The following is a 25,666-nucleotide window of genomic DNA, read 5'->3' as shown; positions in this document are numbered from 1 at the left end:
ACTTTAACGGTGCTTTTTGGCGTTTGTTGCTGCTGCTTTTTTTCTCCTCTAATTTATGTGTGAGAGCGCCGAGTTTTTGTTTTGCATGTAAATCTGTAGCAGACACTAGATGGCGCTTTGCTAGTCGCGATCAACATCAACAGCAACATCAACATCAACATAGACGAACGCATCATATGTGCGCGCCCTATAATTAATTATGTAACAAGTTCCCAAAGGCATCACTGCTCAGAAGTTTCTCACGCAGCTGCTTATTAACTGATTTACAGCTAACAGCTCTACGCCAGCTGCTCTTCCTTCTTTTCTAGCTATTGTTGTTGTTGCTGTTGTTCCTGCAACTCCATTTAATGAGTTATTATGGCCCGCATTTAAGATTATCTCACAATGGCGCGGCAGCTGTTGTGCGTTTTATTATTGTTCAGTCATTCATTTATTCACTCTTTTGGCCATATACTACTACTTCACGACTGCGTTGCGCGTGTGCTTGTTTTTTTTTTTAGTGTTTTGGCCATAAAACTGTAGCTTAGCTCGCAAAGAAAACAAACAAAAACCCTAACAACATCAAAATGCTGAGTGCTTAGCTTTTATGAATGAAATCCCCACTTTCACACTTTAAGTACATTTTCGTCTTTATTTCGCGTCAGGTGTTGTTGATAATTTGCGAGATTTGGCCAGTGGCAGTCATAAAAAATGTGGGTTTGATGGCGCCGCATGCATGTTACATAAGCTGGCGAAATTCTCAAATAGTTTAGCACATCGAATTGTAGAAAAAAATAAAAAAAATTGCGCAAAAGAAAAATCGTTTCCCAGCCACAGCTTTTCTTCACACAATAAACTTTTGCGCCCAAACATTTTTCATTGCTGTGGCTGTAGCTGTAGCTGTTGCCATTATTGTTGTTGCTGTTGTTGTAGCAAACAAACATTGCTCGTCGTTGGCTGTAGCTTTAATTAGGCGCTGCACAGCGAACAAGCGAGCAATTAAAGCTCAACAGCAGCAGCAGCAGCAGCAACAACAACAACAATAATGCTGGCCACATCAGGTTGTCAGCCAAGCCCAGAAAGACAAGCAAGACAGAAAGACAGACGAACTAACGAACGAACCCAAACAATGTGCCGTTCGAAGCACCCCACCATGCCAAGTCAGCTAATATCAAACTAATAAAATGCACACCAGGAATTACATAAATTACGCGTAACGTAAAATTAGTGCTTGCCTAATTAACATTGTACCACACCCGCACCCCGCCCCCATCTTTTTCTCTACAATTGCAGGGAGCCAAGCAAAATGTTTCTACGCCACTGCACTCTTCTCCTACTGATCTGCCTAATTGCGAGCAACGCCAGCGCCGCACGCAAAACAAAACGTCCTGTCAAGCCGGTCAAACAGACGCTTTCACGCAACAACGCAACGCCTGCTCCCGCTCCAGCGCCAGCGCCTGCGCTCACGAACAGCGCCAGCACAACAACAACTACTGCTGCTACACAGCAAGCCGATGAGCCTCTGGATGGCATCTTGGCAGAGGCTGCACCTCTGACAGGCAGCAGTATCATCAGCAATAGCGAGTTGCCCAAGCCGCTGGCCATGCAGAACGATCCCATCGCCATTCCCGTCGAGGCAAAGACGGACAAAGTGCCCGCAGTACCGGCCACGGCAGCAGCGGCAGCAGCATCACCGTCTGCCGCCGAGGAGGAGTGCGATCCAGATATGATTGGCTTTGAAATTGTGACGGGGTAAGTGACATTAAAACATCATAATTTATAAGTAGTACGCCATAAAAGACAAAGAGCAAAAACTACGAACTGTTATCAAAGCCAACAATCAAAAAGTTTCACTGCCCAGCGCTATTGCTTATGCAATAAGTTTAATTATAGAAATCTTTTATTTCAAACTTCCAGTTTTCACTTTTACTTTCGGACCATTCTGCCCTTATGACTTGGCGCAATGGCATAGAAACTTTTTCGTTTAACAAAAGAAGTATACGAGTAGTAATAGTGCTCACAAATTTTATCAAATGCATATTAAATTATGTTTGGCGTAGGCCATAATAATTTGCATAAGACTTGGCCAGCGTAACGGTACTAGATATGCATATTCAGCAGCGCACAGTGGTTGAAATTTATTGGAAAAATAGTCACTCGGAAATTGTGTTTGTAAATATAAACAAATATTACGAAGGTGTATTACAGCTTGAATTAAACTAGAAGAAACGCCGCTAACTCTTTTAATCTTGAAGTTCTTTGGGTTAGGACTCCACTATAGGCGCCATATTATAACTAAGTCGGAATAAAATCTCTCTAATGAATGAATTTGAAGAGCCTTAGTGATAATGCATAATTATCAAAATGGATGGCATTATTAAATTCGAGCATCGACCATTTCATATTGAATTTAACATGTATCTACAAGACTAAAAAGTCTACAAGTCTACAAGACTAAAAAATTGAATAATTTTCGAATTCATTCTATTATCTCTAAAAATTATTACCCAAATAAAGAAGGAATATTAAACAATACTTAATCTTCAAATTTCAACCACTGTGCGACTAGGGAACACTGCTAACTGCTCATGACTGTTATTCATATGCAAATGTATATCACTTGCCGGTTTTGATGCGTCAACGCTTTAAAAAGTGATCAACATTAATTTCGAAAGGCGGCGGCAGGTGCTACTCTGGAAACAAGTTTGTTGCCAGACTCTTTTGTTACCACATAACGAATTTATGCTCGCTCATTGTTAATATTTAGGTATATGTGGGCTATATGGTGTATGACGTTGTAGAATCGTTGGTAGGAACTTTCATTTTCATTTCAAGCCATCGCAGGTTAATGAGCATCGTTTGTTGTTGTGCGCTCGCTGTGCGGGCGTTCGTTTCATTCCAAATGCGGGCGTTACAAGTTGGGCGCGTCGGGGCGTTTGAAGTTATCAATAACCGGGCATAACGGTTGGGCGCAGCGACCGACCGAACGACAAGACGGGGAAGGTGGTGTAACGCCTTCACAGTATTTATAAATTGCTAATGAAATTCGTCTCGCTACATTATGGGTTTTATGTACTTTACAGTTACGTGCTTTCGGCACCATCGAAAATGCTGGACACACTGCCGGGCACCCTGATGCTGACCGATTGTCTGGAGGCCTGCCAGAGCAATGAATCCTGCAGTTCTGTCAACTATGAAACCGGCTTGTGTGTGCTGTTCAAGACGACAGCCGATAAATTGCCAGGTGAGTGCGAGTTCGAGTGCCAATGCGAGTGCGAGTGCGAGATCAGGCAAAAAGCGCACTACAAGAAGAAAGTGTGAGAATCGAAGGCGCTGCCTGTCTGCCTGCCTGCCTGCCTGGCTGCCAGCCTGCCGCCTGCCTGCTTGTCTTTCTTTTGCTTTTTGTGCCAAAGAAAGTTCAATAATTCAAATGTGCGCACAAGCTTGCTTGGCCATTTATTCAATTATTGAGTTCTAGTTCATGAAAAATGAGAGAGTCAAAGCAGCCGTTTCAGTTGCTAGGCATAAATCACACAAGTGACGCGCCCAACCCGCATTATACGCATGATTTTGTTGCGGCAACGCCACCGATTGTGGCAGCAAGTTGGCCCAAACTAGATTTTGCCTATTCTGCGGCACAAACTGGCTTTGAGTGGCATTGCGGTTTGGCGTTTGGCTGTTTGGCTGTTTGGTTGTTTGGCGGTTTGGTGGCAAGCCTAACGCATAATTTCTGCCTGCCGTTGTCGTTGTCGTCGTCGTCGCGCGGCCTGCGTTTCTCAACGCCTGTTACTTTTCAGTGAAGGGGCGTGTGCGTAAAACGCACTCACGCACTATCGCACTAATACGCCCGACACCGTTGGCTCATGATTTTTTGTGTGTCTTTGCCATCCATGTTGCAGGTTCACTTTCGCGCTCACAGTTTCCGGTTTTCACCATCTACGCACAAAAATCCTGTTTGGGCGTGCGTCCTTGCTCCAAGGCCTGGTGTATAGATCGCGTTCAAGGTTACCGACTGCCCGAGCATGTCAAATCTAGTCAGACAGTGCTCTCACGCCGCGACTGCCTGGAGCTGTGCCTTGGCGAGACGGAGTTTACATGCCGGTGAGTTCATTGCGCCCATCTACGAACCTACATAGGTATTGCGTAAGCACGCTGCCTTTATCACTCTGGCCATCCTCCGGCCAACTACCTCTGCCTAACTCTATTTATCTTCTCCTTCTCTCTGTCTCTGTCATTTTACACACAACACACATACCATCTTCCAACTTCACACTATGACTCCAAACGCCTCTATGCTGCTCATAAATCTCGCACCACGTGCAGCTCGGCCAACTATTACCGCCACTCGGGTCTGTGCGAGCTGTCGGATATGGACCGCATTACACTGTCTGCGGGCACCAGCGTGGAACCCTACGATGGAGCTGACTATTTGGAAAACAACTGCGCTGAGGAGCCCAACAAACTGTGCGAGTTCAAGCGCATCTCTGGCAAAATTTTGAAGACTGTTGACTCTGTATACCAGGATATCAATACGATTGAGGAATGCCGCGATCTGTGTCTAAACTCGCCCTACAGGTAATTACCCATAAAGCGATTCAAATCAGATCGTTTAAGATACCTGTTGGGTAACCTTTGACTAGAACTAAACTCAGTGAGCAAAACATGAACTATCTAATCCATTTAAACAAAATAGAGTAGAGCATTTAATATAGATATAAAGTACTTTCGCAAACAAACAAATAATGGCTTTTATGTTTTTCCCTGACATATTACTCCTGTTTACCCACAGATGTCACTCTTACGACTATAACGACACTGGCGATATGGTATGCCGCCTTTCGCATCACAGCCGCGCTACACTCACCGACGTACTCGACCCCTACCTGGACGTGCCTGAAGCTGCCACCTACGAGCTGTCAGCCTGTTACAACGTTTCCATTGAGTGCCGCGCCGGCGAAATGATCACCAAAATTCGTACATCCAAGCTGTTCGACGGCAAGGTCTATGCCAAGGGCGCGCCCAAATCTTGTGCTGTCAATGTGAACAGTTCGCTGGAGTTTGACTTCCGCATGGGCTACAACGATCTCGAGTGTAATGTGCGCCAGAGTGCCTATGGTCGCTACATGAACGATATTGTCATACAACATCACGACATGATCGTCACCTCCTCCGATTTGGGTCTGGCCGTCTCCTGCCAATACGATTTGACCAACAAGACGGTGCTTAACGATGTGGATCTGGGCGTCACTGGCGAAATTGAATCATCGCTCAGCGAGGAGATCACCATTGACTCGCCTAATGTTGTGATGAAGATCACTTCACGCGACGGCAGCGACATGAAGCGCATTGCTGAGGTGGGCGATCCACTGGCACTCCGTTTCGAGATCGTTGAGCCAAACAGTCCCTACGAGATCTTTGTGCGCGAGCTTGTTGCCATGGACGGCTCGGACAGTGCTGAGATAACGCTGATCGATGCTAATGGCTGCCCCACCGATCAATACATCATGGGCTCAATACAGAAGCTGTCCCATAATCGCAAGGTGTTGCTCTCGCAATTCGACGCCTTCAAGTTCCCATCCAGCGAGGTGGTACAATTCCGTGCTCTCGTCACGCCCTGCATACCGCGTTGCGAGCCCGTCATTTGCGACAACGAGGACGGTGCCAGTGGTGAGCTCAAGTCTCTGGTCTCCTATGGCAGGAAGAAGCGTTCGGTGTTGAATGGCACCGATGGTGGTAAGTGCTGGTCGATGGTGCAACTTACCTCATTGCGCCCTGCTAACTGCTTGCAAATTCACACACAGCCGAGTTCATGGTCAGCAGCACACGCCAGCGTCGCGATGTGAGCCAACAGTCCCCTGACGACAACATTCTGCTCGTGCAGTCCATACAAATCACAGATAAGTTCGGCTTCCAAGCGGAGGATGGTGATGGCGTAACCAATGCTGAGGCCCACGACAAGACGCACACTAGCGGAATCGGTGGTGGAGTGCAGGACAAGCTCACTTGTCTCAATGGCTATGGTAAGTCGCAATTCTCTCTCTCCCTGTGAAAATGCCCAATCAAGCGCGAATCAAAGTTGGCTCGCTGTGCTGATTTGCATAGACAATGCGCAACTATGGCGCGATAAGCAGCGCAGTCCAGGACGTCGTGCCGGCTCGGACAGCGGGTGGCCATCCAACAGACGACTATAGGCAGCAGCTTCTATTACATCGTGAGCCACTGACTTGTTCTGGCCATTGTGGCTGCTCGCTAATTTTGATAATGAATCAATTTTTCATCATTGCCGCTGCCTGCATGAGAAATAAATTAGAATTCTTCTATGTGGTTCTATTCTTTTCCATTCCATCCATCCACCCTGACCGCCTTCTCCCATTCCTCTTGCACTTGTTGGCAAACGTGTTTTCTGCGTTTTGTGGCAGTCAGTTTGCAATAGAGATGTGATGGTTCTAGAGCTTTTGAGCTAGATCGCAATGCATTTCAATACATATCCATGATAGCAACAATTTCAGGAGTACTATTTTTACTTCAGCAAACTCAAGTAGCATTTCAGGCCCAATTTCTATTCAATTGCTCCACATATACCTCTTCTTTTAGAGGGCATCGTTTTCTTGTTTAAGAACTAGTTCATTCTAGAAACATTCTCATACGAAAGCCAAGCCAACTAAATTAGTATTAGAACTAGTTCATGCAACGCATCGAATTAATTTGCACATCACTGGCTAATAGAGTTTACTAAACAAGTTATGATATTGTTGGCTTCACCAGCATTTGCGCATGCGCATCATCAGCGCTTGGATCACGACCGGGTCAGTAGTTCAATGTGATTCTTGGCAGCTGCAGCTGCTGCCACTAGTGCCACTGCTGCTCCTACTTCAGGATGCACTGGGTGCACGCCTCAGTTTTCGTGTGGCGTAAGTTATTTGCACAGTTGCTTAGTTGGTCCGTTAGAAGAGCCTCAACTTCAGATTCAGCAAGTTCCATGTGTCATTGCCACGGTCGAAGTTGCCTTTAGCTTCCATGCTTTGTGGAGCAATTTCAATGCACATTTGGTATGCTGCATTATAACAACAAATGCAGCATTGAAGCGTTAAATTGACAGCTTGTTAGCTGGCAGCCGGCAGCCGGCCACCAGCAGCCTTAGCTCGCGTCCAGTCTAGTCTCTCGACGACTGCCGATGTCGATGTAGTAACATAAATTTCCGTGGTAATTACTACACGCAGTGGCTGCCCGACAAAGTGCAACGCTCACTGACCGTAATTAGAGCAACGGTTTTTCGGTTTAAGCCCATTTGCCACACACAAACACTCACGGATTCACCATACAAGATTAGGGGCGTTTTAGCCACATACACTCAGGGAAAATGGTACGCAAACAATTTTAGATCCACCTTTAAGGTAGTTTTCGTACTTGAATAAATATCAAATCTAAGATCGCTTCTTACGACACTACACTTAATACTAGACTAGAAGAGGACAACAAGTTAAACTATATTGTCACAAAAGTAAACATAGTTAGGGAAGAAGACAACAGACCTGTAGAAAATCCGGACATTTCTTTTTTATAATACCAAGCTAGCACATCAGCCACGAACCAACAAATACCCTCGTAGCAGGGTCCGAAATTAAAAAGTTGCTAGCTAGTTAGAGGGGATCCAAGACCAGCAGTTAACTCCACACCATAGATCCACAACTCGTCTTCTTAACAGCAACAGCTATTATATTCAACAATTTAGCCTTTAAGTTCAGTTTTTAAATCATGCCTTACTGATCACAAATTTCCATACTTAAAGTTTGCAAGTAAATACAAAATTTCTAGAAAATACATCTCCAAAGATAAACAAAAAATAAAAATAAAATACAGACAAATTGATAACCTCCTCCTTTTTGAAGTTCGTTAAAAAGAATTAGAATTAAAAAGAATTAGCTTTTTACAAACGAATTATTAGCACTACAGGCTTAGAGACTTCGAATGTGAAAACAAATCAAACGAAATACATTCAGCCTAATCATTAGGCAAAGTCTTGAAGCTGACTGAAACGTTTATACAATAGAGTCCTAAATTAATCCAAAAACTGTCCCATCGAAGATTTTTTACAGTTTTGATAGAAGTACTTTTGAGTTTATGCAAATCTAATGAAATCAATCGTCTTTGATTTTTTGCTGAGTGCATGTGTTTTTTGGTGGCCTCATCATTTCGCATATGAAATATGAAAACAAAATCTCTAGCATATTTGACCCATATTTGTGAGATTTCCTTTGAAGTGGCCTTCTGTGTGGACCTGCGGCAAAAAAGGCGCTATTCGAAGCATGCTCTTATGGCCATATCGTATCACTTGAGAAGTCTTCACAGTTCCCATAGTGCTCGAAACATTTCGAGAAGACATTACAGTGGCTGCCATTGTTCTTCTATTTCTTTTTTTCCTGTTGATGCTTGGTTTGACTTTCTTTGTTGTTGTGGGTTCGCTGTTTAAGTGACTTTAAATTATGTATTTAACATTTGATACTGTGGGAGGGGGGCAGTAGCAGAGGGGGCGCCTCAACGTTTACTGCAATGTAATTGTAATAATTTAGTGTTGTTTTCTATACGTTTTTCTGTCTGCCTGTAGGTCTGTGGGTCTGTCTGTTTGTTTGCGCAGACAAACTACGATAAGTATAACTGAAAAAAATGCACATAAATAAAAGCTCAAGTGCGTGCGCTTTGTTATTGAGACTCATTCAAGCTATTCCGTTGTTGTTGCTGTTGTCGGCCAGCATTGTTTGTTTGAGCCGCCAGCGCCAGCTTTTTATGGGCATTTGATGTGCCAGAGCCAGAGTCAGAGCCACAGCAACAGCAAAAGCAAAAGCAACAACATAACTTTGATAGTCATCAGCAATGTCGGCATCTTGCTCTTAAATTCTGATTTCGTGAACTGGACGATGTCGACAATGTCGACAGCGACAGCAGCATGCGAACAACTCTACGACCAAGACGCTGCACTTTGGCGGCACTTTCACCCGATTTCTTTCGGCATTGAGTTTCGTTCGTTTTCTTGGCATTTCACTTGCGTTTTGACCAACGCCAAGGCATTGCGGCTTATTTATGTGGCATGTTGCACTTTTAAGAACCAACAACCGACCCAACCAACCGACGAACAAACGAACGAATGAGCATACAAGCACGCAAAGTACGAGTACATCCAGCTCTTCGTTGCTCTTGGCACATTAAAAGTGAAACAGTTTGAACCGTTAGGGGGAGGGACTGAGGGACGGACCAAGGGGTATGCCAAAATATGCAACTCATGCATTAAATTGTCGCTGTTTTATTTCTCATTGTTTTTGTTTATCTTCAACTTGTTGCTGTCAAACTGGTCCGCATCGTCCGCATGGTCCGCGTCGTCCTCCTCTTCGTCTTCGTTGTCTGGGCGCTGTCGCTTCGAGCTTGGAACTTGTCGCTTGCCATTGTTGAGCATTTTGGAGCATTTCGTATAAAGTAGCTGGGCAGCTAGAAGACATACGAAACTAGGTCAAGTGGCGCCCACTTTTGTTTTCTTTGATGTGGGACACAAACGCACAAGAACCTAACATTTTAACCCATTTCGTACACAGTTCCTACTCGAATACTTAGCAATTATTTACATAATTGTTTCTGTATTTAGAAGCAACGCTACTAATCACACCAAGTATATGTTATCGCTCTAAAAACTTTGGGTTCTTTTAATCGGAGCTCCCAATAATATTAGCTCACAAATCCTTAATTTTTACAAATCTTCTCTAAGCTTGAGAGAAATTTAAGAATGCGCGAAAATCGCAGTTAGTAGCCCCGTCCATTTATCTTTACAAAAGTATTGAAATATACACAAACATTGTTAAGATATATCAGGCCTTTATTGAAGTCACAAATGCTATAGAGTAGTGAATCAGAGGCACACAACTTATACCCTAAGCTCTTCAACATTGTGTCTCACAATTTGTTTCCCTCTTTACACATTTATTTGTAGGACTAATTTTGGCAGGATCGCTGTTCCTGCTGGCCCAATTGAGCATCTTTGGCATTTGGAAGACCGTGCAGCGACGCACACGCAAGGAACGCTATCTTTACCAGCATGAGCCCACGCCCACTATTAGCTATGGAGCGCCCACCATGATCTATGGTCCACCACCACCATCGGCTGCGTCACATATGAGCAGCGGCACCAAGGATACGCTGAGCAAGCTGTATGATAGCGGCATCAATGGACGCTATGGAGGACAACAGTTCTAAGAGGATTTAAGTGAGAATTAAACGCAATACGCCTCGAAAGCTTCAAAAAGATTCGATGAGACTTGAATAGACATTTTCGTTAGCACAACGAAGTGAAACGAAAATCAATTTTAAATACAAGTTATACTTATATAGTTTAATTAAATCATAGCTTAATCTTATAACTTAGCTTAAATTAACTTAAACGAACTACACTTAACTAATGGACTAATTTTTTTTGTGCGTGACAGAAATGCGTGCTTTTAAATGCGATTTCAGAGCATAGCAAAATTTAAAGTTTAACCAAATTTTAGTTGATTGCATTTTAAAACTGCGCATTGCTCTTAAATTCTATCTACTTAGTTTAAACATAAATGCCTTTAGTGAATTAAACAATATTTAAAGAGAAATCAAGCAAATGCTAGCAAAAGTTAAGCTAATTTTAAATTTAGTGAAAATCTCTTTCAAATCCAAAACAAAACAAAACATCATCACATCTAAGTCTTTGCGGTGTTTGCTGCCAAAACTCAAGCAAGTGGAATGCATTTATAACTTTTATTTTATTTATTTATTTATTGCTTATTCGAGCTGCTTTATAGCTGAATGCAACGTTTCTTTGCAGGCTTGCCAAATAATTTTGTATCAAAATGTTTGCGCAACGCTTTGCGCAACGGTGTATTTAACTTATCCGAGTCGAAAGCTAACTATTCGAAATTTATTTGTACTTCATACCTTCTATTTATTGCTAATTTATTTATTGCCGAAACGTATAGGGGTGCTAATTGTTAGGGTTAAGTGCGGGCTCAATGTGCAACAACACAGGAAATACGAGCTACGATGCTTAGTTTAGACTTAAATAGTATATATACGAGTATGTATCTTGCTAAACGAATTGTACTGATTAAGTAAAGCAACAAAATCTATGCGTAATAAACTCTACACATAATAATAAATGCCTAAACATATGAATAAAAATATACCTCTTCTTTCATTTGGCTATGGAATCTAATCTTCTAATATCAAATGGAAATATGTATGAAATGAAACTACTACGTCATTATGCAGGTTATTGCAAATCAGAAAGCATTCGAAAAACAGCTAACAAAAACTATAATTATGCTAATATCAAAAACTAGTCGTAAACCAAATTTAATTTAGAAAGAGATTGGAAATTGAATGGAGTGTTTAATGCCTTTCCTCAGCTTCAAAATGAATAAAATCTGCATTTGGTTTAAATTTCCCATCAAATATTGATGAGTAATTCTATAAAATATATGGTCAGATTATTGGACCCCAACAACTTAATTCTACAGCAAAATGCATCAAAAAGAGGCAGAATGCAAAAGTAATTTTTCCTATCCTAATTATTCCTCATATTTTCCTAATGCCTAAAGGAGACAGCATTTTTAAAAGTATAGTAATGACTCTACGTGGGTAAACGAATTGATTCAGCTGAAAGTCTTTGTTAAGGAATGGGTAGAGAATTAATTACAATAATGTACGCAATGTCGTTTCTCAAGTTTCAACTGGTAAAAAATAATGCCTTCTCGACAACAGAAATAGCAACAAGTGGTAGATTTAACAACTATTCAACAAATTTCAAATTCAAATCATGTCACTTTGAAAAATCTGAAAATCAAGTTCAGTGGCCCTTGGTTTTCTACTTTTTAAGATACCAGGTATACTCATATGGATATATTTTATAAATTTGTATTGAAAAAGTAGTAAGTATCTTAATAGTCTAGAAACGTTGTTACACGTTAAGAACATTTAAATATAAAAGTAAACGACCCACAAAATTAGACAAAACTATTATACGAGTAAGTAACCGTGAAAAAACGAAAATATTTGTCAAGTTGATAGTACATTGTCATTCTTTTGTTATTTACAGCAAGGAAAGGTTTAAGATTCTGGTACAATTTGGTAAAATGGAAAAAAAAAAACATGAAATACAGAAATTCAATTTTCTGAAGCTTATAATTTTCATCATGGAAGCATTCGTAAAACATTCGCACTGCTTTTTGCTTTGTTTCAGGCTCATATATCATAAATTTAAATAAAACTAATTTTTTAGTTAAGTTAAAAACCATTTGCATTCAAACGTTAAAGAAATCGAACCAAAATTAATAGACGAACATATTTAAATAAAGAAAATATAGTACCTAATAAAGTTCATAAAAAGAGTACATTCTCCTCAAAAAGTTTTTGAAACTCCATGTTTTAAGAAAATCTGAATAAAAGTTTATTTGAAACAATTTACAAATAAAATACAAATAAAATACCACAAATACGAACTAGGCTAAAGCGGTTATGCTATTGTTTACTAAAAAGTTGACGATAAGTCAACATATTTCAAATCGAAATTATTGTCTGTATTTTCCTCTAGGACTACAAAACGGTCGGCGCAGAAAATGTTAAGTGAGAAACAATAAAAAATTTACAAATTATAATAATTTTACAATTAAATAAAATACCGCAAATAAAAACTAGGCTAAAGCGGTTATGCTATTGTTTACTAAAAAGTTGTCAATAAGTCAACATATTTCAAATCGAAATTATTGTCTGTATTTTCCTCTAGGACTACAAAACGGTCGGCGCAGAAAATGTTTAAGTGAGAAACAAAAAAAAAATATTTACAAATTATAATAATTTTACAATTAAATAAAATACCGCAAATAAAAACTAGGCTAAAGCGGTTATGCTATTGTTTACTAAAAAGTTGTCAATAAGTCAACATATTTCAAATCGAAATTATTGTCTGTATTTTCCTCTAGGACTGCAAAACGGTCGGCGCAGAAAATGTTTAAGTGAGAAACGAAAAAAAATTTACAAACTATAATAATTTTACAATTAAATAAAATACCGCAAATAAAAAGTAGGCTAAAGCGGTGATGCTATTGTTTACTAAAAAGTTGACGATAAGTCAACATATTTCAAATCGAAATTATTGTCTGTATTTTCCTCTAGGAATACAAAACGGTCGGCGCAGAAAATGTTTAAGTGAGAAACAAAAAAAAAATATTTACAAATTATAATAGTTTTACAGTGCAGTGAGCAGCGGAAGTTACAAAGCTATAGCCAGCATATCGCACAGACATCATCACTAAACGCCAGCGGCAGCAGCGGCAACAATAACAAGAACAACAACAAGAGCGACTGACAAGCGGGAACCGGCAGCTTGGTCGGCACTTGCCGCTAAACAAAAGTGTTAATCAAATTATGAGAAGCCGCTACAACAACAAGAACAACAACAACAATACTGTAGCAGGTTTAACCAGGCGTTTTACGATCTCTTTAACGCTTCAGCTACGCACGCCATTATGCCTGGCCACGACATCAAAATTCAAAAGGCAAAAAGAAAACAATCACTCAAAAAAGCTGAGCGCGCAAAAAAGGCAGGCGTTCACAATTAATCATGATCATGAATTGGTTATAGACAAAGTCGAGCAGACCCGACGACGCGTCGTCAACACATATATTTATATGTGGTATATACATACACACAAGTATATATGTATACTTGTATGTATGTATGTAGCCGTAGTACAAGTATGTGTCGCTAACGCACCTTAATGGAAACTAAATGAAGACATTTCGCTGTCTGGTTTTGAGCGCGGTAGGTGTGCTGCGAGTATGTGGCTCTAAAAGCCAAACCAAGACGCATGACAAGACGCATGTGCGTCGTGTGCCATGTTTGTTTGCCACTCGGCGGGTCTGTCCGTTGGTCTGCTGGTCGGCATGAATAAAACGCCCCTATTAAAAAAGCATCAACACGCGTCGTGTTGACAATTTTTATGGCTTGTTGGCGCGTATTTGGTCTGCAGTCTGGCCCGTCTGTCCAAAGCGCCGGCTGCTGCACTTCTGCACTGAACAAAAGAAAAACGGTAAAGTGTTAGCCAATGAGTGTTAGGATGCCAGTAATTCAAAGGCCAGATATTTGCTCCAGTTCAATATGGCATCATGGATCAGCGATATAGAAGTGGAGAAGTTGAACAAATATTTATTTAAATAGAATTGAAATGTAATCTATATATATTCAACTTATGCTAATGCTGTGGATATAAAATTAAAGCGCATACCAAAATGTTCACTTTTCAAATCATTTTAATTGCAATTTTTAGCTTATTCAAATTCAAATATTTTTACTTGAAGGAAATAAAATATTTTTAATTCCCCTACCAAGCAACCGATCTTCAAATTTGAAGTATATATGCAAAACCTTTCCACCCTTTCATTTTCTGATCTAAATTTATTATAAACTTAAAATACATCAGTGTTCAAAATACTGTCTATAATTTTCACTAAAAACGCCACCGATTTTCGAATTTATTACGAAGTTAAGTTCACAAAACGCAGTTTCAAAATTCAAGCACATATCTTCCTAATGTTTTCCTTGTTTTCATTTTATAAATACTAGATTTTAGATGAAAACTGTAAAAGCTTTAAGATAGCACTGGTTAATATGTAGCGGATGTATTTTCCATTGAAAATAAAAGTTAAAAACGAAAAGTTATCCTACTCGTATATTGTTCTAAATTATCACAACAAATTTTAATTTTCGGCTTAAAAGAATAAAATACTAAAAAAAAGATTTGCCAACAATGAAGAGGTGGAGTCTGCAGTTGATAGCTTTTTGTGTGCACTATAAAAAAGGGTACAGAGGTTATTGAACATAGCTGGCATATCGAGCTAAAAGAGGCCTACTTATGTAGCGTTATAATGATAAGTATTTTGTTCTCCAATTTTGTATATTTTCGTTGTTGGTTGTGTTCCTTCAATAACTACCAAAAGCTTCCGTTTACTGACGAATAAGCTTACAAGTTACAAGGCCCTGCTAATTTAAAAATGAATGAAACTACTTTGAAATGAAACTGTCGGCGATTTGCGTTGGCAGGGAGATGGCTAATCGATGTGCATTCCCAACATTTTTATACCCTGTACCCAAAAGGGTACAAGGGTATATTAGTTTTGTGCGAGTGCACATGGAACACACAGAAGGAGGCTTGGTAGACCCCACAAAGTATATATATTCTTGATCAGCATGACAAGCCGAGTCGATATAGCCATGTCCGTCTGTCCGTCTGTCCGTCTGTCTGTCCGTCTGTCCGTCTGTCTGTCTGTATGAACGCAAGGATCTCCGAAAGTATAAGAGCTAGAATAACCAAACTTGGTATACAGATTCTCCTGAGACCGAGAAAGGACGAGTTTGTTCATTTTTTCTGATCCACCCCCCCACTCCCCCCCTATTGACGATTTTCTATAACTTCCGTAATTCTTGGAATTTTGAACTAAAATTTGGTAGTCACATTAGGTTAGTTATTATATAACCGTATACCAAGTCTCATTATGATAGAATGATCGGAAAGAAAGTTATAGCCATATAACCAGGCCCAATGCACACATACATACATATGTACAAGTACACAAACACGCATAAGGCACGATTCTGATGTAAATGTAAATGTATGTATGCATGCATGGAATATTTTATATTTAATTTAGTTAATTAATTAAATTAATTTAGTTAATTAATTAAATTTAATTAATTAATTAATTTAATTACTTTTTTGTGGGGTGGTACAGGGTATTTAAGAGTTGAGCCTGCTCGACTTTAGCATTCCTTTCTTGTTTCGATTTGTAAAGCGGGAACGGGCCCGCATATAGTACTATGTTCATAACCACTAATAGGATGCTATTTCTTTTATTTTTTGCAGTGTGCAGCTGCTGCGTGAGTTGCGTATGTTTAGTCGTCATCTGAAACTAGCTGCGTGCGACGTCTTGGCCAGGTGTGAGGATTGCTATCAGTCATCAGCTATGCAAATGCTTGGCTATTAAGCTGTTGCCTGTTGCTTTTAATTAGGCACATTGCTCTTCCACACACACACACACACACACAGCCACTCGCAACTTTCTAAAGGCAGAGTGGTAACGACAATGGCAATGGCAATGGCAACACCTCTGGCTGCAATTGTCGCCTTTGGCCACGCCAACTCACAACTCGTTGACACTTTGACCATTGACAGGCGGTTTGCTCGCATTTTGCCAATTTTCATGCATAAAACTTGAATTCGCATCTCGTACACCCTCACGCTTTCTGGCATTTGCATTTAAATGCCTTAAAGGAGCCCGATGCACTTCCTTTCAATGCCATGTCGCCTTGTTGGCTCGCTCACGACTTTGCATCGATATAGCAAGGCGTTCGGTTCGTTTCGTTTTGTTTCGTTTCGTTTATTTTCTCTTCTTGTGTTTGTTTTTTGCTTTACAGCTGCAGCGTTTGATTGAAAAATTATGCACTTGCCATGGCAGCACCAAATCCCAAATGCCTGGCCTGACAAAAGGTGGAATTTTAGCACTTGAAATGCAACGGGCGGCCAACGCAAACACACTTGAAGAAAATCCACCAAGTAGTTGATAAGTGTACGATTAAGTAAGCATGATGGAGCCATGGCCGGTGGAACTTTCTGGCCAAAAATTGTGCATTTTCAGAATTGTACACAAACAATAGTAGACTCCCATTGAGAGGTCAACAGGTAGCCAGTTTCATAAGAAGGCTGTACATCGCCACATACAGATTTATCAAAGCTCAGTTGAGGGTCATAGAGACTCTCCGCTTCTCCCAGCATTGTCGGCGGAGAATCGTTTATTAATGACTCCTCCGGCCACCACACACCACCTGCGGTATATCGGCAGTAGCCAATTTTTGATGTGAATCACCCATTATGGCCCAACATTTTCATGCCAATTTATTATCTTGGAGAGATAATGTGTGGGCGGTTCATTTGTTGGTTGAACTTAAGTCTGCCAATAGCGGAAGTAAAAAGACTGATGGGATAGATGAGAGATAGCAAGAAATTGGAAAATAAAAACAGCTTCTAAATGGTCTCCCCTTAACGATGTAAATGGGGAAATTCTTATGTGTTTTATTTATATAAAATCTGTGTGAAACATAAATACCCTCTCTCTAGCTAGACCGCCCTCTTACTAATTCAAGGCGTGAATTATGATTTTAAGAAAGCATGCAAACTTTTTCTTAGACAAGTCCGTTAAAAAAATTAAAATATCTTTAGACATTTTTTTTGCATTTTAAGATTTTCTCGATTTCAGGCTTAGGTTATTCATCTATTCAGTTAATATTCAAAATAAAAAAGAAACAACCAGCATTGACATTCAAAAATTCAACTGTAATAATAATGTTTATAACTAACTGATTGATGATTAACATGCATCTCGAAACTTGGATATGAAAGTTTTATAGAAAAAACTTATTTTCCAATTCATTTTCAAATTAAGAAACTAAAGCCACTTCAAAATACTCACTCCTATTTTTATCAGCATTACAGCAAAAAGTACGACCAACCTAATAAGAACAGAAGAAAGGATTATTCACCTTTCTGGTCATTTAATAAAATGCCTATTTTTTGGTAGAGTGTAGTGCCAACCCGTTGGTTTGCGCACCCACAAGAGCCTGTCGTTTTGGGGCAAAAGCGAAAAGCATTTTCTATTTTTCCCAAATTTTGTTTTTTATTTTTTCTATTTTTTCTGTTTTTGGTCGCATGAAATGAGAAGTAGGTGGAGTGGGAGCAGTGGGAGGAGGAGAAGAAGATTAAGGCACTGCAACATTTTTAACATGAAGCGGGCGCGCTTGCAACTTTTCTTTTCGTGGCCGCTAACATGTCGTCCGACCAGGCAACAAGGCAACCACAAAACCAGGCAACTAGCCAGCCCCCGCCAGCTTGTCCTGCTCATTAGCAAGCGTTTTGGCCTGGGCGACAGCTGTTGGCTCCTTTTCACCTAATTAAGCAAACAAACGTGTGGGAAATTGGCGCGGCGTTCTGATAACTTTCGCCCGCACAGTTTGCAAAATGGATTTTCAGTCAGGGAGGAAGGCCGGCCGACCAGCAGACAGACAGACAGGCGGACAGGCAGACCGACAACTGACCAGGCTAATTGCCACAACAAACAAGACGATGAGAAGCTTCGCAACAGGGCTAAATGCCAAGGAATGCAACTGCAAACATTTGTCTCTAATTGCGGTGCGGTATGCAGCAAACCAATTGGGCGAAGCGAAATTAAATTAAATGCAACTAAACAAACAAACGACTGAGCTGCAACCATGCGGCCTGGGAGCGGAGGCAGAGGCAGCAGCAACAACAACCAAAAACAACACCATCAACTACAACAATTTTGTGCACAAATACAAATTGGAACATTTGGAGAGTCAAGCCACACTAAGAACAGGCCGCGCGCTTGGGAAATTTATGGTCAGAATGTACGACACGCGGTCGGGTCATTGACGGTGGGGTGGCAGGGGCGGCTCCGGCTCTGGCTCTGGCTGTTGCTGTGGCAGACGCAAACGCAGAACAGCGGCATCGGCATCGGCTGCTGGATAACATCTGTTGACGCGTCGTGCGCGCGCTTGCGCAATGGGCGCGCATGCAAGCCAAAGGACATTGACACAGCAGCCCAGGTGAGCGAGAAGGCACTCAGAAAAAAACAATGTATATAGTAGATGGATCCGGAAGTGTAAATAATCTGCGCACAAATTTGTGAAATATTCCTAGCATGTCACAAAGTAATGCTATTCAAATAAATCAATAAAAAAGAAAGAAATGTCTTCTTGTGACTCCCCTTTCTAAGCAACGAAAATTAGAAAATTGCCTTTTTCTCTGCTTTTTAAATAAGTGATTTTATTCCCAAAAGTTAAAAGTATGAGAACTCACACAGCTCTTATATGCAAATTACTCCAAAAAAGAGGTAAATAATTTTTACCAGCATTTGATTTCCAAATAGGTTATTAAACTCATCAAAGATAAGGGTCTAAGAACTCACACAAAGGCAGAGGTAATTGAAAAGTAAAAATAATATATACAAGGAAAAAAGAAAAAACAATAACCAGGTTTAAGAAATATTTGCAAAATGTTAATTCATAAATTAAAATATACACTTGGCGCTACTTAAATAGCAACTTTATACTCTTGTTAATTATGCAGAAAATATAATAACTCATAGAACTAACTTTTATATTTCAATTTAAATAAGTTTTATTTATTATTATTTTATGAAAACTTGTGTGTATCGGAGGTAGATTTTACTTCCATTTAAACTTAGCGTAAATATTTTCAAATGAATTTTACTCTTTTTTGTTGTGGGTCGAACATCCTTTTGGAATTTTCATACAATTTAGCTATGTAAGGCAATAAAATAAAGCTCCAGATAGCTTTGTAATATTTTCTATTAATAAGGAATATATTACAGGCTTAGGAAATGTCGGAAGCGAGTAAGTATACATTTGAATATACGATGGACAAGAATCGACGCCTATTGCCTATTATTTATAGATTAATTTAAAAAAAAGAATTAACATACTATATAAATCTGTGTGTGCATCCCTATTTTCTCTAATAATAAAATGAAATATTTGTATGAACCAACATACTATCAATAACTATCGATGGTACTGTTAATATTTCTCCACCTCATGGCAGCTGCTTTTCAGAGCTATTCACTCAGTAGCTTTGTTACAAATTTTTATTGTAAAAAAGTTTGATGGAAGGGCTAACTACTATTTTTACTTTATTGCCAATTTCCGTCTGACATGTCTTTTATCAAACTGCAATAATTCCAATTCTACGTTATTCAAAAAACATATTTAATTTTAAAGTTTGTTGAAGCAAAAATGCAGTTGTATTCACATAAATATGAATAAAATATAAATGGAAATCGATTTGAATTCCTAGAGAGTACTACAATATGGCTTCCTGTTTGATCGCAAAATGGTTCCCATACTCTAATAAAATTTTAAATATTCTTTAAAGCAAAGTTAATAAACAAACTGCGTATACTTCTTACATCTAACTGCAAGGGCAGCTTAAAAATTCTGGAATATATATTTTCTACAAGTGTGGCTGTCCGGCCAGCTGGCGGTTGGCAACTTCCGCTCGGTTGCCGCTGCTTGGCACTGTTGGGACTCTTGGGACTTTTGCTTTCTGGCCGCGTGCGTTTTACTGGATGAGATGGCATGGCATGGCATGGCATGGGATGGGTTGGGGTGTTGTACAGGGGTATGGCAGTGTGGTATGGGAGAGGATGCTGCGTATATTCAATTTGGTCCGTCCCGTTGGAGGGCGTGCGTGAAAATTGCACAAGGCACACGGAAGGCCGCTGGCTGGCCTCTCTCACGAGGCCCAGACAGGCAGGGCCAGTTGCGCAATCGCAGTAAGTGATTACGTAACAGTGCATTGTTCTAAAGAGATGAAGCAGTAGGAGTGGGAGTAGGAGGAGATGGAGCTAAAGCTTAAGCTTAAGTTAAAGCGCTTAGTTTTTACTTTTCTGCGGCGTTTTATTTTGTTGGTTCTTCGGTTGGTTGGTTGGTTGGTTAGTTTGTTTTTATTTCATTGAACAACGCAAGTTTGAGGCGGTGGCATTGGTCGCGTTATCAGTTCTTAGCAGTACTGGCGCATCAGGCACGAGGAAGCTGCAGCGGCAAAATAATTTATTCACAGCCATTATGCACTGCGAATTTATGCCACTTCCTGGTGGAACAACTACAAATAGCCTTTTAAAATGCGATAAAAATAGCGCCAACGGCCCCTAAAGAAGAAGACCGAGATGACGATGAATAAGAAGAAGATGCTGCACAATGGACAGCCGGGGCAGGGGCGTGGCATGGCGTGGCCCGGTCTGGTCTGATCTGCTCTGGTCTGGTCTGGCGTGGTGTGGTGTGGCCATGAAGGAGCGTTGGCGCAACGACTTGCAAGCATGAAACCGTAAAATGGTTTTTCAATAAACACAACCCAACTGAAGTATCGCCGAGCACCGCACACCACAGCAGAGCGGAGCAGAGCAGTGGAGATGAAGCAGTCGACGATGAAGTTCATGGGAAGCATTGGCAAAAAGTTGCAAACAATGCGACAAATATTTGAATATGTTAATTAGACCAGGCCATAAAGTTGCCTCTTTTTGCCGAGAATCTAAAGCACAGGCACGAACGAACAGTTGCCGCTCTGGCTATGACTTTGGCTCTGGCTTCGGCCTCGGCCTCGGCTTTAGCTGCTCCCCAACTATCAGAGGACGTGCATCGGTGCAGTCTAATTTCATGTGTTGGGCCTTGTTAAAACTATAAACTGTTTTACATTTTGTTGCGGCATGTGCTTTTCGCGCCAACAGGCCAGCTAACGAGATGCTCCAAGCAGATGCTTGATTCATATTTAAAGTTATGATTGGTATGCCAGTCCAATGGATGCCACTGGGCAGGCAAGCGTACCACCAGCCACTCACTGGCCACACACGTACACGAGTTGGCCAATAAAGCTGCCAATGAGCCTGGCTAAAACCGCTTGACAGGCTCTTGTAGTTTTATACGTACTTGCAACGACAGAGAGCCTTATAAAGTCTTATAAAGTCACAGGCCAGCCAACAAGACTTGGGGGTCTGTGGCATTTTCGCCATTTGCACGCAAAGTTTTTTGGCCAGGCCCAAAAAAGACAAAAAGGAACACCTTCAACACTTCGGCCAAGCCAAAATTAAATACTCTTCTACACTCTTAAATTGTATAACTTCCTCATTGTTTCAAAATGTTCTCTATCAGTAAACAATTCCAAGTCTAAGAAAAATTCCTAAGGCTAGTGCTAAATAGGGAAAATCTTATAACTCAACTGGCACATCAAGTCCCATAGTAGGTATAGCATCTGGAGCTCTGGAAAAATGCATATGCCAGCAACTCACTCAAGACTGAGGAGAAACCTGTAAACAGCATATTCCTGAACCGGGAGAAAATTCATAAGCAATGCATATAAGATTGGAGAACTTTTCGTGAGTCTCACAAACAGAATATACCACTAATAATATATTATTACAAACAAATAAATTATCGAATTTGTGCAAAAAATTGCATTATCCTCAAGATTTTACTTGTAAATGGCTTTCTTTTCTATAAAAATACACTAAAATATATTCCTTTTCTTATTTTATTGGACGGATTTACCAGATAATATCGATTTGTGACTGATGATTGGCGATTGATGATTAGTTTCTGGTGAATAGCTATGATTATTGATTGGTAAAAATATTGCCGTTTTAGTATTTTTTAACAAATACTCTCAGTCGCAGGTAAAAAACTACATTGAATTTCAAAAAAGGAAGAAAATTACGACACGATTTTAATATAACACGGATAGAAAATTAAAATTTGCATATATATTTATTTAGAGATAAGAAACCAATCACCTATTTTTGCATATGATCAATGTATTTTTTTACGCGGTTCTTTCTGGAACCAATCTACCGTGTAAGAACAGAATTATGTGTACTTATATTAGATATATAGCTTTGATGGTTTTCTTTACTTTAATTTCTTACCATATCTTTTATGCGTTTTAGTTAAAATGCCTAAAAATAAACGGAGTAAACGTAATTGATTGGAGACGTACAAGTAAAAGAGATTGTTGTAAGACTACAGTATCGTATGAATAGAACTAGGGAGACTTCTATAGTATACTGACTGCAGGTGCCATTTGCCGTATCTGCATTAAGAATGCTCACGAATTTTTTAACACAAAGACACACACATCTCAAGCATGTTGAAAAAACAAAAGATCAGCTAGTAATTTAATACGTAATCTTAAAAACCCATAACATACTGAAATTATTTTATTGATTTTTAATCTTAATTTTATGCATTACTTTTTTCTACCTGCACTAAACTATAAATTGGCTCAAAAAAGGCGACTAGCAGACAAACAGACATTAAGACGGTCAAGCGGACGAACTAACAGACAAGCTCACATGACGTTAGCAATTCGTTCCAATAGGCCATAATAATCTTTTGGAAATCTCTCATTCACAGTGTACGTAATATATACTTGTAGTTCGATTCAGACTGTTCTGAAAAAGAGTGTCAAATAGTAACATAGACTCTTACGGAAACCTTTCGTTTTCAGACTTTTTGGATGTTGATCTAATTAGTATGATGAAGAACAAATATGAAAGGCAAGATTCGACAGCTAGGATTCTGTACCAAGCGCCAAACATTTAAAATTCATGACTAATTCATAATGCACACAACTACTTCGTCGAAAACTTGGTCAGACTGTTCTGAAAAAAAGTTCAGTTGCCCAAATTTCACTTCAAAGATAATTAAGGACAGAAAGCGGCAAACAATGCTATATTTACTTCCTTCAATACGCAATCATTTCTTCTTGCATATCAAACACAATATACCCCTTTATTTGCAGTATAGGGTATAGATGAAAAAATGTTTATGTTTATGAAAATGTATTGTTGTTGTTTCTGTTGTTCACCCACCTGAGTCACACACAGCAACAGGAACAGCAACCTCTGCGGCATTCCTCGCGTGCTGCCGCTGTAGGTGTTGCCGCTGCCACAGCTGATGTCTTTGACAGCTACTAAATTCTACTTTGCGCGCCCCGTCCGTCTGTCCGAGAGCGAGCGTTGTCCACAACGCACGTTTCTTGTCCAATTTTGGTCAGCCTAAAGTTTGCCGGCGCTTATCGTTTGGCCATAAATTTATGCTGCTGCTGCTCGTCGGCGCTGGCCATTGCAGCCAAATATTGCCAAGTTGGAGGTCCTAGGCCATAACTCACTGACACGCAATGAAGTTGTTTGCCAAGCGGTTTCTTAAGCTCTTTTTGGTATCTCCTTTTATTTTTGGCCATTGTGGAATTTTTTGTTGTTTTCTTTTTTTTGTTTTTTTGTATCAAAATCCAATTAACGGTAGTTGATGCTGCCTAGTAATTAGAATTGGGAGTTAATCAGTTCTGTGTTACACAATTTATGCGATTTTGTTATAATTTCGCTAAGAGCTATATATATCTGCAGTTTAATTTTAGTTTCGAACTGTAAAAATAAATAAGTGTAGTCGAGTAAACATATGTTTGCTGCCAATTTACATAAACTATTACATTTTGTTTAAGCTGTGATTGACTTCCAGTGTTCATAAAATTAAACACAACTACATGCATTGGAAAAATATTTTTAATATTACTATATTTGTTTGTAAATGTATTTCTTTTAGTTGAAATTTGAAAAATTAACTGCTTTTTAACATTTGAAGCATACTTTGTGGAGTAAATATTTTCACCATTCCACCGCATGGTAGCAAAAACTTACCATTATACTTTATTCACCACATTTAGCAGCGGCAAGCACAGTTTAGTATAGACAGCCACCGTAGAACATATAAACATCGACATTGCGATTATTTAATATTTGTGTTGTGTTTTTTTTTGCGCGTACACCACTATGAATGCTAATGCTGATCCTTGCAATGACCATACATACATATATTAAAAGAAAACAAAAATTACTTTTCTTGTGTATTAATGAAAGCCACGTCGCTGTTTTTGCCTTCATGAGCACGTTTTTGCAATTTGTTTTTTGTTGTTTTACGCTGCATTGCTATGCCGCTTAACGCCAATTGTGCATGTTTTCCATTTAATGACACTTGACTAATTAGCGCATTTACGAACCGTTGTGCATGCTTTTCACTCAACAACACTAGCATTAATTAACACAATTAAACGCATATATTGTGAAAAATTTGCATAGTTCACTCGATAATAAGATGAAAGACAATTAGATGAGGGCACAAACGCGAACTTAACTTTAGCCGAAAACTAATGATGCGCAAGCCGAGTCTAGAGATGGGAATGTATGGATTACAATTAATTGAATACTTTACCGTTATTGTGCCATTGTGAATTCACAAGGAATAGGTTTTTGTGATGATTTTCAAACGTTTATTTAAATCAAATATAACTGCTACAGACAATTTGAATTCAATGGAAAATAAATTATGCTTACTTCCAAAGGCGTAGAACTGCAATTCTGCAAAGTGCGTGCATTGGCTGAGGCGAGTTCGTGCAAATAATGCGCTCGATTGGATGAAAATGTATAGAGATTTGAACTCAGTTGGGCTTAAGCACGCACCCATATGAAGGGACAAAATTGCAGTTCTAGGCGCTTGCTTGGGTATTACATGGGTATTCTTAAGTATTGTTTGTGGCTGTGAGCGCATAAAGCTAATTTTATTCACTTTAAATACGTACAAAAATCAAAGTTATGACATTTATTTTGTATTTTTAAAGCAGTTTAATGCTTTGAGTGCACTGAAGAATTTTGTCTTATTTTGTAAAATATTGAACATACATACATACAAAAATTACAATAAAATGGTGCCAGGATCTTTTTTTCGTACTAATTGAATTGCGTTATAAACAACGACTTTTACTAATATTTGTAGAAATACAGACTAGTAGCTGAAAAGAAATCTATAAAATGTCTATATTATGTAAATATTTATTTATAATACGCGGTTTCATGTGAAAAGCGAATAAAATTTACGGTGGTACTTATGAAACTTATACATACATTAAGTAGAACGACGTTTGCGCTTGAAAGGACAATACGAGGAGCAATTTGTGTGCGGGGTATTCGATGATATAGCAATTAT

The 25,666-nt window shown here is 39.6% G+C and overlaps 1 protein-coding gene across 1 annotated transcript; it reads left to right on the top strand.

The window, feature by feature from the left end:
* The first annotated feature begins 1,285 nt into the window (after nucleotides 1-1,285).
* Nucleotides 1,286-10,218, top strand: LOC115621471. The gene is made up of 7 exons (XM_030515130.1): nucleotides 1,286-1,731; nucleotides 3,063-3,223; nucleotides 3,879-4,080; nucleotides 4,303-4,554; nucleotides 4,769-5,712; nucleotides 5,781-5,999; nucleotides 9,956-10,218. Exons 1-7 carry the CDS (start codon nucleotides 1,286-1,288, stop codon nucleotides 10,216-10,218), a joined length of 2,487 nt encoding a protein of 828 aa, XP_030370990.1.
* The last annotated feature ends 15,448 nt before the right edge of the window (nucleotides 10,219-25,666 follow it).

This window comes from Scaptodrosophila lebanonensis, unplaced genomic scaffold (assembly GCF_003285725.1).
Source record: "Scaptodrosophila lebanonensis strain 11010-0011.00,11010-0021.00 unplaced genomic scaffold, SlebRS2 tig00000024-arrow-pilon, whole genome shotgun sequence".
Lineage (NCBI taxonomy): Eukaryota > Metazoa > Arthropoda > Insecta > Diptera > Drosophilidae > Scaptodrosophila > Scaptodrosophila lebanonensis.
This window is presented reverse-complemented; position numbering and strand designations above follow the sequence as displayed.

Coding starts and splice junctions, on each gene's coding strand:
- LOC115621471 (XM_030515130.1), top strand. CDS start 1,286: ATGTTTCTACGCCACTGCACTCTTCTCCTACTGATCTGCCTAATTGCG. Junction 3,224..3,878: donor GACAGCCGATAAATTGCCAG/GTGAGTGCGAGT, acceptor TCCATGTTGCAG/GTTCACTTTCGCGCTCACAG. Junction 5,713..5,780: donor GTTGAATGGCACCGATGGTG/GTAAGTGCTGGT, acceptor ATTCACACACAG/CCGAGTTCATGGTCAGCAGC.